This window comes from Hippopotamus amphibius, chromosome 5 (genome assembly GCF_030028045.1).
Source record: "Hippopotamus amphibius kiboko isolate mHipAmp2 chromosome 5, mHipAmp2.hap2, whole genome shotgun sequence".
NCBI lineage: Eukaryota > Metazoa > Chordata > Mammalia > Artiodactyla > Hippopotamidae > Hippopotamus > Hippopotamus amphibius.
The window spans coordinates 165,889,239-165,903,081 of NC_080190.1; the positions used below are offsets into that span (position 1 = coordinate 165,889,239).

At 34.7% G+C, this 13,843-nt stretch overlaps 1 protein-coding gene across 13 annotated transcripts in view; it reads left to right on the top strand.

Moving 5' to 3' along the window:
* Positions 1–13,843, top strand: part of PHF20L1 (PHD finger protein 20 like 1) — a 70,823-nt gene that overhangs the window by 37,877 nt on the left and 19,103 nt on the right. For all 13 annotated transcript variants that reach the window (XM_057737235.1, XM_057737237.1, XM_057737246.1 and 10 more), the window contains 4 exons: positions 1,333–1,521; positions 1,781–1,987; positions 8,278–8,334; positions 9,552–9,659. In XM_057737235.1, coding sequence (XP_057593218.1) covers positions 1,333–1,521; positions 1,781–1,987; positions 8,278–8,334; positions 9,552–9,659 — 561 coding nt within the window. The remainder of the gene's footprint in view (positions 1–1,332; positions 1,522–1,780; positions 1,988–8,277; positions 8,335–9,551; positions 9,660–13,843) is intronic.

The window sequence follows — 13,843 nt, forward strand, 5'->3', positions numbered from 1 at the left end:
AACTTCTCCATATCATATCTTCCACAACAGTAAAAAATGGTGGCATTGAGAAGACTTCTATCAAGTAAATATATTAACTTCCTCTTCTGTTCAGTTGCTATATATATATTTTTTCTTTTTTTTTTTGCCAAATTGTATTTCTCAATTTTTGATCAGGCTTTGGTATTTTTTTGTTTTGGTTTGGTTCTTTTTAATAAGTGAGTAGAGAGGTTGGAAACAGAAAGACTCAATTGTTTCTTCATAAGCTTCATTTCATTTTGGCATTTATCATGAAATGATGTCATTAGTAGTCACTATAATGTCATGACATTGATACGTATTTTATTTTGAAATTGTTTCATATTTTGGGATTATAACCACAATGTTAGAGCAATTGAATTTTATTCTTTTTTTTTCTGCTTATCACTATGTGTTTTTCGTTTTGATTTTTGTAAAATTACTTTTAAATGCCCAAAGTATCAACCTTTTTAGACCACTTTTATTTCCTCCTCCTAAGTTAACATGGATATATTGGCTTATGTAGTCCTGCCTGTTCTAAATAATCAAACATGTTTACATGCCATGTAGAAAAAAGAAAATGAAAGGTTAAAAAAAATGAAATTTCCAAAATTTGTGTGTTCTATATAGCTAGAAGATGCTTAAGTGACTCACCAAGTTAGTTTTTCAAAACAGAACAGCACGTGAGGGCAAGAACAGTGTCATAATCTTTAAAAATCCTTCTTTTTTGCCCGTAATGAGTACTTACAGTTGTTTGTGTTCAATTTTTTTTAATGAATCAGGCCCAAACGTATGTTTATAAAAATCCATTTGGGGGAATGAGGGTGGGATAAAACTTATTTACATTAGTTTTACTTTGGCCAGTAAAGCACTAACTCTACGATGCATGTCAGTTTTTTGTCACCTATGCCCCTGCCTTTTTCTTCCCCTTAAAGTTTCTAGATTTGTCATGTAGCAAAAGGGATATATGTATATATATTAAAAAAAAATCTTTGGCTATACAGAGATTATTTTCCCAAAATTAAAAATGGCAACTAACAACAATCTGCAATTAGAGAATTAACTATAGTCTGTCACTTGGGAAACTACCTGAAATTAATGTTCCATGTTATTTTCTTTTGATTCTCGTAGGCTTTAGATTTTCAAAGTTTTGATTAACCCTTGTGAATGAGGGCAGTTTTTGCCTTTGATTACTTTTGGAACATGCTATTCCTTGTGGATACCTTACAACATCAGAGGGCAGAATTTGAACCATTTTTCCCATTTTTCTCCTTAAATATTATAAGATGATCCCGGCATGTGTCTGCTTCGTGAACATTGAAGATCTTTTTCTAGGTCCTCCACAGCCTGTGAACCCCCCTAGACCTTTCAAGCATAGTGAGCGGAGAAGAAGATCTCAGCGTTTAGCCACCTTGCCCATGCCTGATGATTCTGTAGAAAAGGTTTCTCCTCCCTCTCCAGCCACTGATGGAAAAGTATTCTCCATCAGTTCTCAAAATCAGCAAGAGTCTTCAGTACCAGAGGGTAATGTATATTGATTTCCTATGGAACCAAACATAAAAGAAGACAAAACACTGAGATAACAATTATTAAAACATTATGAAATTTCTGCTTTTTCTTTAGTATCTTTTGGATTTCTAAGCACTTCATTTAATTCTAGAAGTATTTATCTAGTGCCTTCTTTATTGCCAGGCACTGTTTAACTTCTGTGACGTTTTATTCCACATTGATGTTAACTGACAGTGTATCTTTGTTAACGTATTACATTCTTTATTTTGTGTAGTGCCTGATGTTGCACATTTGTCACTTGAGAAACTGGGACCCTGTCTCCCTCTTGACTTAAGTCGTGGTTCGGAAGTTACAGCACCGCTAGCCCCAGATCCCTCATACCATAATGAATGCCCCAGGGCAGAAAAGGAAGATACACAGATGCTCACAAACCTTTCTTCCAAAGCAGTAACTGATGGAAGAGGAGCCCCAACAGCATCAGGTAAAAAAGATTCATTTTACAAGTTAGCTAGTCCTGCATTTATACATTAAAAACAGCGTGATGGTTCCTCTTTGTAAATACTTTTTGCGTAACATCTGAGGAAGATAGGGTTTATCAGTCTGTTTAAAGTCCTTTTGTGTGACCATTTACTGTCGTATTTCCTGGATATACTTCATATTTTGTCACTTTAATCTACTTCCTTCTCCCTACTTCTTTCTTACATCCTGTTTCTACTAAAGAGGAATTATTAGAGCTAAATATAATTACAGAGGTCTTTGGTTTTGAAGCCAGAAAATAACTTAATGGGCTCAATGTTTAGATTTAAGGATTTTAAGAGAATTTACTATTTAAGAAACACTTAGCTTAAATTAAATTTTACCTGTATCTTAAATATAATCCCGTAGTTTGGAACAGAATCTTCCAAATTTAAATGTAATTTGTTGTAATATTATCTGGGGAGTCTAATGTGTAAAATGAGCCATGTGAGTAAGACATTTTTTGATGATTTTATGACACTTACTGTAATCTGAAATCTTTCAGAGGTATGTTATCAAGTTGATATGTTAATCTAACAGAATATTAATATATGAGAATGAATCAAAATTATCCGCATTCTGGCTGTAGAATGCGGATAATTTTTGACTCACCCTCATATATTTCCCTTATGTGGTTACATTGTTTTATTTGGAAGTTTTATAGAATTTTAACCTCAACCAAAGAGTACCTAAAATAAAACAAAGGCAAATACTAATTTCAAATGCTTTTCCAGTAAATTACTAATTCGGAATTAGATGGATGAATGAGGTCTGAATAGAGTCAGTTCTGAAATGGGGAAAAACATAAAACTATTTTTTGGTTTGCAGCCAGAGAGCATTGGGGATAATCGATGTTAATAGCATCTTCCCTGAAATCACTTTATCACATCCTTGGGTGAAGCATAAAATAGAGCTTGTTCTTTTCTGGTGGGTGGTGTGTATTAAAGCAAAATGATTGAAGTACTTAAGAAACATACTTTTTATATTATTGCTGTTGCCTTCAAGTGAAAATGTAACTAATATTAAATGTGCAGTGTTCTACAATTCCATTAATCAATGAAAGATTGAAGTTATTTTATACGTGATAGTGTTTCCATATCTTGTTTTTAAAAAATCACTGCCTGAATTTGAAGATTTGTAGACTTTGAAAAATTTCCCAAATCTGATCCATTGTTTTTGGACACTTTCTAAGCCCCTTCTTTCTGTAGGGTAATTGATTTTACTTTCCCCTGTTTTCACAAGATTTTTGAATTACCATTAACCCTTTGAGATTCCTTTCCTGGTAAAGTTCTTATGAGTTCTTTAACAATCTGGAATTTGTTGCTGTACTGAATATATGAAAAATATGTTCAAGTTAAAATGATATACATATACTGGGGAATTTATTTTTAGATGTGCTTTTGAAAATATTTGTATTTTCTTTTATATATATATATTCTAACAATAGTAACAAGACTGAAAGATCAATGTAAATAACTGTATAATAACTAAAATATGTTAGCTGGATGATATTTCCTAAAATGTCAGAGTAGTGATTGTGCATGGAAATCCTTGATTCCAATGATTTTGTGTCTAGTGAGAGTACTAGCCTAGTGGGTTTTTTTGTTTGTTTGTTTTGTTTTGTTTTCCAGAGTTTCTAACATATCTGTGGAGATGTAGCTAAGTATCATTGGGGTGTGGTTCTTGTTTCTCTTAATGGTTAAAATGTCCTGGGGTAGAGGGAAGGCACAATATTTTTTTCCTTTTTTAAGTATTAGGAAAAACTATTTGAGAAAGTCAAAGTAGTGAGGTAGTTTTCTGGAAAAGGGAAAGGTAGAGACAAATTTGGATTTATAATGTGATGAACTTGTAAGTTTGTTCAACTTACAAGTGAGGATCATCTTAAATGTGGTGATGACTGGCAACTTTAATTGCTTAAATCAAGGAAATGTATGGATTTAAATGATAATTACTGAAAGTCCATCTATTAGAGGGTTGAACACAGTCAAAGCATTTGAATGCGGGGCTGGGGGGATTCTAATTTATTTGTATTACCTCTTTTAATTTTTGATTTTTTGAGGGAAGTAATGGAATGCAGGTCATGTTCTAATTGGACACCTTTTGATTAAAACCTTGTGAACCTGTCTGACTTGCACTGAAATTCTCAGTGGTATGTGTGCTTTTTTTCCTCAACATTTTTGTTAGCTACCCTCTCGAAACTGTTTTGTAGTATTGGTTGGCCTTCTGTTTGCTCCCGAAGTTGTCTTCCATCTGGAGTTGAAGTACCAGGTGTTTTATTTTTGTTTCTTCTTTCTTTCTTTTTTTTATGTTTCCTTGGTTCATTTCCATCTTAATTATGAAAGTAAATTTTGTTACTGTTGAATATTAAAACTTCTGTAGAAAGCATTATTTACCAGAACTTGTATCAACATTTTCTGGGGTGTTTTTTTCAGTTGAAATTCTTGGGGTGTTTAGAATGATGAGGCTGTTAGTCATTAACTGTGAATTAGTTTACCAGACTTAGTGTTTTACTTTTTCGTGTGAAAGAGATGTGTGCACTGCTGAGTTTAGCAGTCATGGTAAAGAATTGATGAGATTGTGCAGATTATCCAGTTATCATATACACCTGTTCTTAATAGGGTCCCACTTGCTTTTCCAGTGGAGATAATGAACTTGCACTAATCCTCTGCATACTTCCATGGGAAGCATGTGTACAATATGACTAACCATGCTTAAGAATACCGTCGCTGCCCACATTACCAAAAATTGTCATTGGTGTGATTATAAAAATTGATGCCTTTGTTTTTATTTTATTATCAGAATGCTCTCTCTAACAGAGCCAGCCAGTTTTAGGTAAGGATGGCGACTTAGTTCTGTTACTATTAGTTCTGTCGCTAACTGGGAATGTTAACCAGTTTTCTTATTTATGTGTTGGATGTACATATAACAAATACTGAATTACTCTAACCTCTGTAAGGAGTTAGAAGCTCAGTGTATGGAAGGGTGAGTCAGTAACAATCACACTCTGACTTGTGGGTGAGTTGTCTGTGCCCAGTGCTGTGCAGGCATTTTAAATAGATGATTGTTAGTCCAGCATCTTACACCAACTTCACATTTGCTTTCTAAAAGCCTTTTTGTTTTAAAGTGTTTTTCAATTTTTTCCCAGAATTGTATAAAACAAAACAAAACTACAACCAGAGACACCTTAATCTACCTCCACCCCCACACCAAATGTTCATGGCTTGTACAGAGCGTGGGGTTTCCATGGAGAGTCTCAGGGATAGCCTCTTTTTTTTGCCAGAAGAATCAGATATTTAGCACACTGAAGAAACCACTCTACATTACTGGGCTTTACATGATGTGAAAGCAGGCATGGCTCAGTGATCTGTCATGTGCTTTCATCTAAATAGCTCCATTTGTTTTTTAATTGTGTTTTTCATTTGGCTGGGGTGGTGGTGGGGGAGAGGGTTTGTATTATGTATTGGACTGTTACATAATATTTTGTTTGATGAAAATGTTCTGTTGATAAAATTCATTTTAGAAATCACTATTCTGTAAACTAATAACCTAGTACTTTGGTTCCCAAATTCTAGTGCATAATGAAATAAGGACAATGTAGAGAACTTCTCATAAAATGAAATGTATTCTTTTGTAGAATTCTTGATGGATCTATTTTTTTTCTGTTTGGGCATGAGTATTTTTAAAAGTCCTGCCGTTATGGCAAATGGGAATGTTTATTTTATCATCCTTACTTGTGTAAAATATTGACAAGCCTTTCTCAGTTCCCCAGTTTTACTTTTGAAATTTTATCAGTTAAGAAATATAAAGGTTTGGGACCCACCAGAAATATGTGAGAACAATCTAGAACTGGTCCTCCTGGAAGCACTCTGGTAATTACTGTGTCTGTTCTGCTGTGCTGACCTGTGTACCGGAGCTGAGGTTCAGGACCATTTTATGTGTCTTCCAAGTACCTAAGGGATCCCACACATTCCAGTCAGGAAAGGCAGCCCCATAAGGCAATACCTTCCATGTGAGTTGCCCCCTGGATTCTGGCCTTGCTCCACCTTTCTCTGGAGATTCAGTGCTCCCAGAGATTAAGGACCTTTGAGGCAGTGACGGTGATCAAGGGGTGCTTCTGGTATATCTCTACTATCATGGAGAAGGTAGAAAGCAAATCTCTTAACGTTTCTGTTGTAAATGCCTTGTCAGTTTCAAGAAAATTACATCAAATTTGTGGAGTTTTCATGGTGCAATAATTATTAGTAAACAGTAATTAGTAAAAGGAAGTGAGGCATTTGTTCAACAGTCTTGACAATAAGAAAGTTTAATTGTATTTCTCTTTGATGTCCTTTTCATTTCTTTTTTTTGTCGTAAGAAATCTTTTTGTTATGGAGGTTATCAATATTTTTACTTATTTTGAAACTTAATTATTAGAATCTTATTAACGTTTAATTCAAGTTGAGTGGTATTTTTATATTTTTATTGTGTTTAAATTATGTAAATTACTTGCAGTAAGATGAATAAAATGCTAGCTTTTTTGATACTGTATTGGAGCGAATTAAAAATCAAAGAACTCGGCAGACCGAGGCTGTGAAGGACTGGAGTAAAGGGTCCTTTCAGGATCTCCAAGGGCACAGATGGGAGTGTCTCCTACTGGGACCCTAGAGCCTCAGGACTTTTGACACTCTGGCACACTGTGGCTGTGAGGAAGTTAAAGCCACATATAGGGCCCTTTCAAGGTCTCCTGGGATGCAGATGAGAGTTTCTCTTGCCTGGTCCCTATGCCAACAGGCCTGCACATGGATTGTGGCTGGCAGCGGCCTAATGCCTAGTCTAAGGCCCTTTCAGGACCTCCACGGCACAGATGAGAGTATCTCACCCGGTCAAGTCTCTGCACTTTTAAACTAAGTTTCTCAGTCTATAGTATGAAAAAAAAGGTATCTATCATTACCTGGGTTCTTATAACCTTTTACATTTAACCTTCTTTTAATATATCAAGTTTTATATATATATATATTTAAATATAACAAGGTTTATATTATAATAAGATCTCTGTGATTATGCAAACACAGGTAAAACACTGTACTTTTACCATCAAATTTAAAATAAATTATTTTATTTGGGAGATATTACACCTCCCGAAGAATTCATCAAAAAAAAAAAAATCAAAGAACTCATAAATGGTGATATTAAAGCATAATTTAGTAGATTGAAGTTGCATTTTAAATGCACTAGAGTGTTTGTCTTAGATTAACCCTAGACACATGTAAGGTATTAGCACCAGGAGTGGTTGACTATGAGTTAAGAAGCTTGGTTAAGTGTATCTGTGTTAGCAACACAGTCATTGAGGTGCACCTTTGGCTTGAAAATGTATTTTGGACTATTTGATGATGATACCTAAGTGCGATTAAGGTTGAATATTTTTTATGTGTTAATAAGCCGTTATATCTTATATTTGGCTAAAGACCAGAACTGATTTATAGAATAATTCTGCTTTGGCTTCTATCATTACCTAATAACACATTCATGATGGAGTTCAAAGGTACAAGTTTGTTCTAGGCAACAGAAGTTAAATTTTAGTTTAAAAATTTTATGCAGATTGTTGAAAACCAGTATAATTTAGTATGAAATTTAATATTTCATTTGGATGACTGGAATAGCATTTTGTCATAATTGTCATGGGAGCAGAAATGTTACATGCACCTACCACTGGAGTCATTTCAACATCTGGATTGCCAAAGGCCGTGATGCCAGAGTTGGTCTTAACTGATTGCCAAGTGCATTTATCCAGTCATTTTTTATGTTTAGACCCGTATTTATGCTAGTTCTAGGAATGATATAGTCTCAAATTATCACCCCATCATAAAGGAGAAAGTGGAAAAAGAGCACTTAGTATTTATCAGACACTAATTAAGAATTTTACATATTTTGACTCACGTAATACTGACAACAGCAGGAGGCAGACACTCTTATTCCTGTTTGGCTGATAAGGAAACTGATGCACAGAGATTAAATGATTTACTTGAGGCTGTGCAGCTAATATATGGTGGAACTAGGAATCTAATCTGAGTAGTCTGAAGGAACACAAAATCATTGTTTATTCTTTAAAGTAAGAAATCCCACTTCTTTGTTACTAGTTCAGGCAATGAAATAATGTAGACCTTTAGGTGAAAAGAGTCTTAGGTAGAGTTTTGTGAGCAATTGTAATTTAAAACATTGTCCGACACTTTTAACCCGTTCTAACTAAACTTACATATTTTTCCCCTAAACCTGCAGGAATATCGAAAACAGAAAAAAAAGTGAAATTGGAAGAAAAAAGCTCAACTGCATTTGGTATGAACAGAAAGTAATCTTTAAGCAAAAGACTATAGGTGGCTTGGCAGTGGGAGGACATAGTCTGTCCCTTACTTTTTACCTGTTAGTGCTTCTTTAGGTGTAAGTGATCATCTCTTTTAGTGTTTATTAGTGTTACTCAGCTCCAAATATGTGATTTCTCAAATACATACCTTGCAGTACTATGTATATTTTTTTGTCAAGGGAGCCTAAGGCTCTCTCTGAGAACTTGATGTTTTTGAACATCTTTAAAATTATGACTATTTAAAAATAAGCTACCACTTAATATTGTTGAAACTTAGAGAATGGATAGTAAATTAAAAGCCTTTTTTTTCCAGCTTTTTTTTTTTTTTTTTTTTTTTGCTTTATGAAAAATTACTAAGTTTTCTGCTATCTTTTCTGTCTTCTGTGCTATGATGACTAAAAGTTTTGGAATAATGGATAATAGTATTTAAATATTCTACAGATTAGCCACCTGGAGCTTGAGTTACTGAAAGTTGGCTTAATATGGTTGATAAATTGTGGGTGAAACCTTTCTGAGTTGGAACAGTAGTTGAATATATGTGATGAATTAATTTTAAATAAAATATTCTAGGATACTGTTTTAACATCTGTTCATTTTCTTTAAAGTGTATGATTGGAAAAAAAGGAATATTTTAAAATTTGGGGACAAAATTTAATTGAATGAAATAAGTTTTTTTCTTTGCACTTTTTGTCTTTATTCTTATACACACTGGGAAAATATTGAAAGACTGAAAGAATTATTTGTGGAATTGATTTAGTTTTTTATTTTTCCAAAGGAAAAAATTCAATTTTATTTATTTTTTTAAAATCTTCTAATATATTTTCTCATTAAATTTTGTGTGAAAATGCTGAGTCTCCTCAGTCAGGTCTTTCTTAAGTTACAGAGTTTATTTCTTGCCACATCAGGAAACTGAGTTATATTACTCATTTAAAGATTTTAACTACTGTCTGTGTTAACTTCAAGGTGTCAGGAGTTGGGATTTCTCAACACTGCTAATGAAGATCCCCTCTTATAGCCCAATAAGCTAATCAGGAGTTCCAGACTCATGACAGGAACAGTTTAATTGAATCCATCCACTCTGGGCAGGTGACTGGAATAGCTGATTAAAACATAAATGCTGCTTTTAGGTTAACCACAGAGGAACAACTCAGGATCAGTCGTGGTTACTAACTTACTCCCTTTTGTCGTTCAGGTAAGAGAAAAGAAAAGGATAAAGAAAAAAAAGAGAAGAGGGACAAAGATCACTACAAACCAAAGCAGAAGAAAAAGAAGAAAAAGAAAAAGAAATCTAAGCAGCATGGTAAGTACAGGCCTCCCTCAGTATCTGGGGAGATGGGTTCTGGGACCCCCAGCGGATACCAGAATGAACAATGCTCAGGTTTCTCATATCAAATGGCATGGTAGAGTCGGCCCTTCATTCCCGAGATTCCACATCTCTGGGAATTGAAAATTGATCCGCAGTGGATGGAGAGAGCTGACCGTGTGCTAAAATGGTGATTCCCATTTTTAAAAATTCTCAGATGCTTGCAACTTTCCTCTTTCACCAAAATGGAGGTGGGACATATTCCCATGTTCTTGAGAGCTGAGAAGTTCCTGTAGTAGCTTTCCTTTGTCTTGCTCATTTTGAAAATAGGCAGCTCTGTTTTACTACAGTCTATAAATAAGTTAAGTGGTCTGTAAATTAATCGTTGCAGCTGATTAGGGTCTTTCATAGCCAGCGTTGTGGGGGCCTGGATACCCTGACCGAGTACTCTTCTGTGTGCTGAAGGAATTATTCTCATCTAGAATTTTATAGTCCCTTGAATTAGCTTTCAAAAATGAGGGAAAATATTTTTAGAAAAACCTGGGGAAAAAACCAAATGATTTGTCTATCTATAGCCTACCTCTAAAGGATATCCTTTATAAATAGTCACTAAAGCAAAACTGATTCCTGGAGATAGGAGGTTACCATATAATGATAAAGGCTCAATTCACTTTGTATCTTTCAAGACATTCAATTTCTAAATTTTATCACTGAATAACATCATCATACCTTTCTTAGTAATTAATAAATTAACAAAACTCTAAAGTATCTGTAAGGGAAGTAAGAAAGATGGCAGCTGCATAGTTGATCTAATAGACCTGTTCTGAACTCAGCAGCTGCAGAGTAGACAGTGTTTTTCAAACAGACACAAACATTTATTAAAATTGACCATGGGATGCAGCTTTACACAAACCTCAACACATCTTAAAGATATTATAGTTAACTAACACCAGTATTAAAAAGACAAAAAGTCCCATATGTTTAGAAATCAAGCAAAATATTTTAAAATAATTCATGGATGAAAGAACAGCACCAAAGGGAAAGTAAATAAGATATTAAGAACCTGACAGATGATGAAAATATTGTATATGTATCAAAACTTGAGAATGTAGTTAAAATGGCACTTAAAAGAATATGTATTGCCACACCTGCTTATATTAGAAAAGAAGGATGAAAGTCAGCTAAGTCTCCAGCTTAAGAAGTTAGAAAAGAGTAAGTCCAAAAAAGTAGAAGTGACTATGAATAATCAACATATGAGTTTATTATTAATAAACTAAAAAAATGCTAGGAAGAAATGAAGACTGCTAAATTTAATTTTCTTGTAAAAAACTAATCAACAAACCTCTGGGAAGGCTGATTAAGGAAAAAAAAAAAGACAAAATGTACAAATAAACAATATAAGAATAAAGGGAGTGCATGTGTCTTTTTGAATTATGGTGCTCTCTGGGTATATGCACTCCATTGTTCACTGCAGCACTATTTACAATAGCCAGGACATGGAAGCAACCTAAATGTCCATCAACAGATGAATGGATAAAAAAGATGTGGTACATATATACAGTGGAATATTACTCAGGTGTAAAAAGCAATGAAACTGGGACATTTGTAGAGACATGAATGGACCTAGAGACTGTCATACAGAGTGAAGTGAGTCAGAAAGAGAAAAACAAAAATCGTGTATTAACACATATATGCGGACTATAGAAAAATGGTACAAATCAGCTGGTTTGCAAGGCAGAAATAGAGACCCAGATGTAGAGAACAAACATATGGACACCAAGTGGGGAAAGCAGGGAAGGTTGGGGGGGACTGAAGTGGGAGGTTGGGATACCAAATTGTACACTCTAAATATATGCAGTTTATTGTATATTAACTGTATCTCAATAAAAGTTCTTAAAAAAAATGTGAAAAAAAAAAAGAATAAAGGGAACATAATTACAGATGCTCCAGACATAAAAATAAGATAATGTAAACAACTTTATGCCAGTGAACTTGAGAGTGTGGACAACTGCCAGAAACCAAATTTACTTAAGAAGGTAAAACCTGATGAGTCTTCCAGCCTTAAAAGAAATTTAATCAGCATTTTAAAATCCTTCCACAAAGAAAAAAGTCGTGGTCCAACAAGTTTTGCTGTCAAGTTCTACGAAACATTAAAGGAGCCAATTATTCCAAATGTACATAAATCATTTTAGAATTTAGAAAAAGAGGGCACACTGCTGTAGTAGGATGAATAGTGTCTCTCCCCCTCTCCGCCCACCAAGTAGGTGTCCAACTCAACCCCCATACCTGTGACTGTGACTGCATTTGATAATAGGATTGTCAGGGTTTTGGAGTGGACCCTAAAGCCAGTGACTGATGTCTTATAAGAGAAGGGAGAGGGGATTTGAGGCACAGAGGGAAGAGGGCTGTGTGAAGACACAGGAAGTGGTTGGAGTGATGCAGCCCCAAGCCAAGGAGCTTGAGCCACCAAAAGCTTCAAGAAGCAAGGAAGGATTTGCCCCCAGAACCTTCAGAGGGCCCTGCTGATACCTACTTTTGGACTTCTGGCACCCAGAACTGAGAAACTGAATTTCTGTTGTTTCAGTCCACCAAATTTGTGGTAATTTGTTGGGGCAGCCCTAGGAAACTAATACAATTCCAAATTACTTTAGATGGTTTAAATAACTTTGCTCTCAAAATCAGAAGAGAACAATATGGGAAAGGACAATCACGAGCTGTTATTATGGACAGAGATGCAAAACACAGAAGCAAATGTTATGGAATTAAATCTAGCAGGATATTTAAAAGTATGACCACGTAAGATTGGTTTGACATTAGAAAATCAGTTAATGAAATTCACCACAGTAATGTTACAATTTTGATAAATGTAGAAAAACCATTTGATACATCCATGTGTACTTATGTTTAAAAAAAAAAAAAACTAAGAATAGCACATTATAAAACTTTGTTTAGAAACATAAAGAAGGCCTGAATAAGTGGGAGATAATTCACGTACATGGGGTAGTAGATTCAATATTGAAAAGATGCCATTTCAAATAAATCTGTAGATTCATTGCTGATTCTAAAACTTAATATGGAATAATAAAGAGCCAAAAATAATAGTCACTGTTGAAGAAGAATAAGGAGAATTACTAATGAGTTATAGTTATTAAAGCAGTGAGGTATTTTGAAAGAATAGGTGTATTAAGAACAGGTTAATCCAAAGCAGATCTGTACATATTTCAAAACTTGGCTTATTGAAAGCTGGCATCTTAGTTTATCAGGTAAGGGATGAACTTTTCAGTAATTGGTATTAGAACAATTTATAATCCATATGGTGAAGAAAAATGAAACTGGACTCCTGCCTTACACCATACACAAAAATCAATTCCAGGTTGACTGAAGACTTAATATGTGAAAGACAAAACTATAGAAGTTTGAAAGTATAGGAAAACATCTTTATAATCTTTGGGCAGAGATTTCTAAACAAAAAACACTAACCCGAAAGGAAAAGGTTGAATGTGACTAGACTGAAATGAACTTTGGTTTGTCAAAAGCATTATGAAGAGAGTGAAAAGACAACACAAACCAGAAGATAGTTGCAACACAAATACCTGACAAAGCATTAGTATTTAGAATATAATATTTAAAACTCTTACAAATCAAAAAGAAAAAGAATATGAAATGGACAAAAGACTTTAACAGGTATTTCACAGAAGTGGAAACCTGAAAATGATAAAATGATTACATAATACAGTGTTCAATCTTATGAGAAGCTGCATAATGCAGTTTTTAGAACCTAGTGACATCTATTTCCTGTAGGCCATATGGGCAGAAATTACAAGGTGGATGATATCAGATGTTGCTAAGGAGATGGAGACGGCTGTTCAGCTGCCGTGGAAAAGCAGTGATGCCTTTCTGATGAGAGTAGAGTTGAAGGTGTGCTTAAAACCGCGTGACCTCAGATTCCTAACTAACTGCACACGGTACCTCAGGAATTGTATACAGGAATGTTCACAGCAGCCCTGGCATTGGCAAACAGGTCTGTTCCAGTACTTAGTAGCAGATGTAAAATCTTATGTACCAAAACACCTGTGGAGGTGGGGAAAGGATTACAGGGAGGGCTGATAAAGAACAAAGAAAGAAGTGGGCCATGCTTAGTAGCAGAGTGAGGGATAGTCGAGGATGCGGGAAGTGGTAGC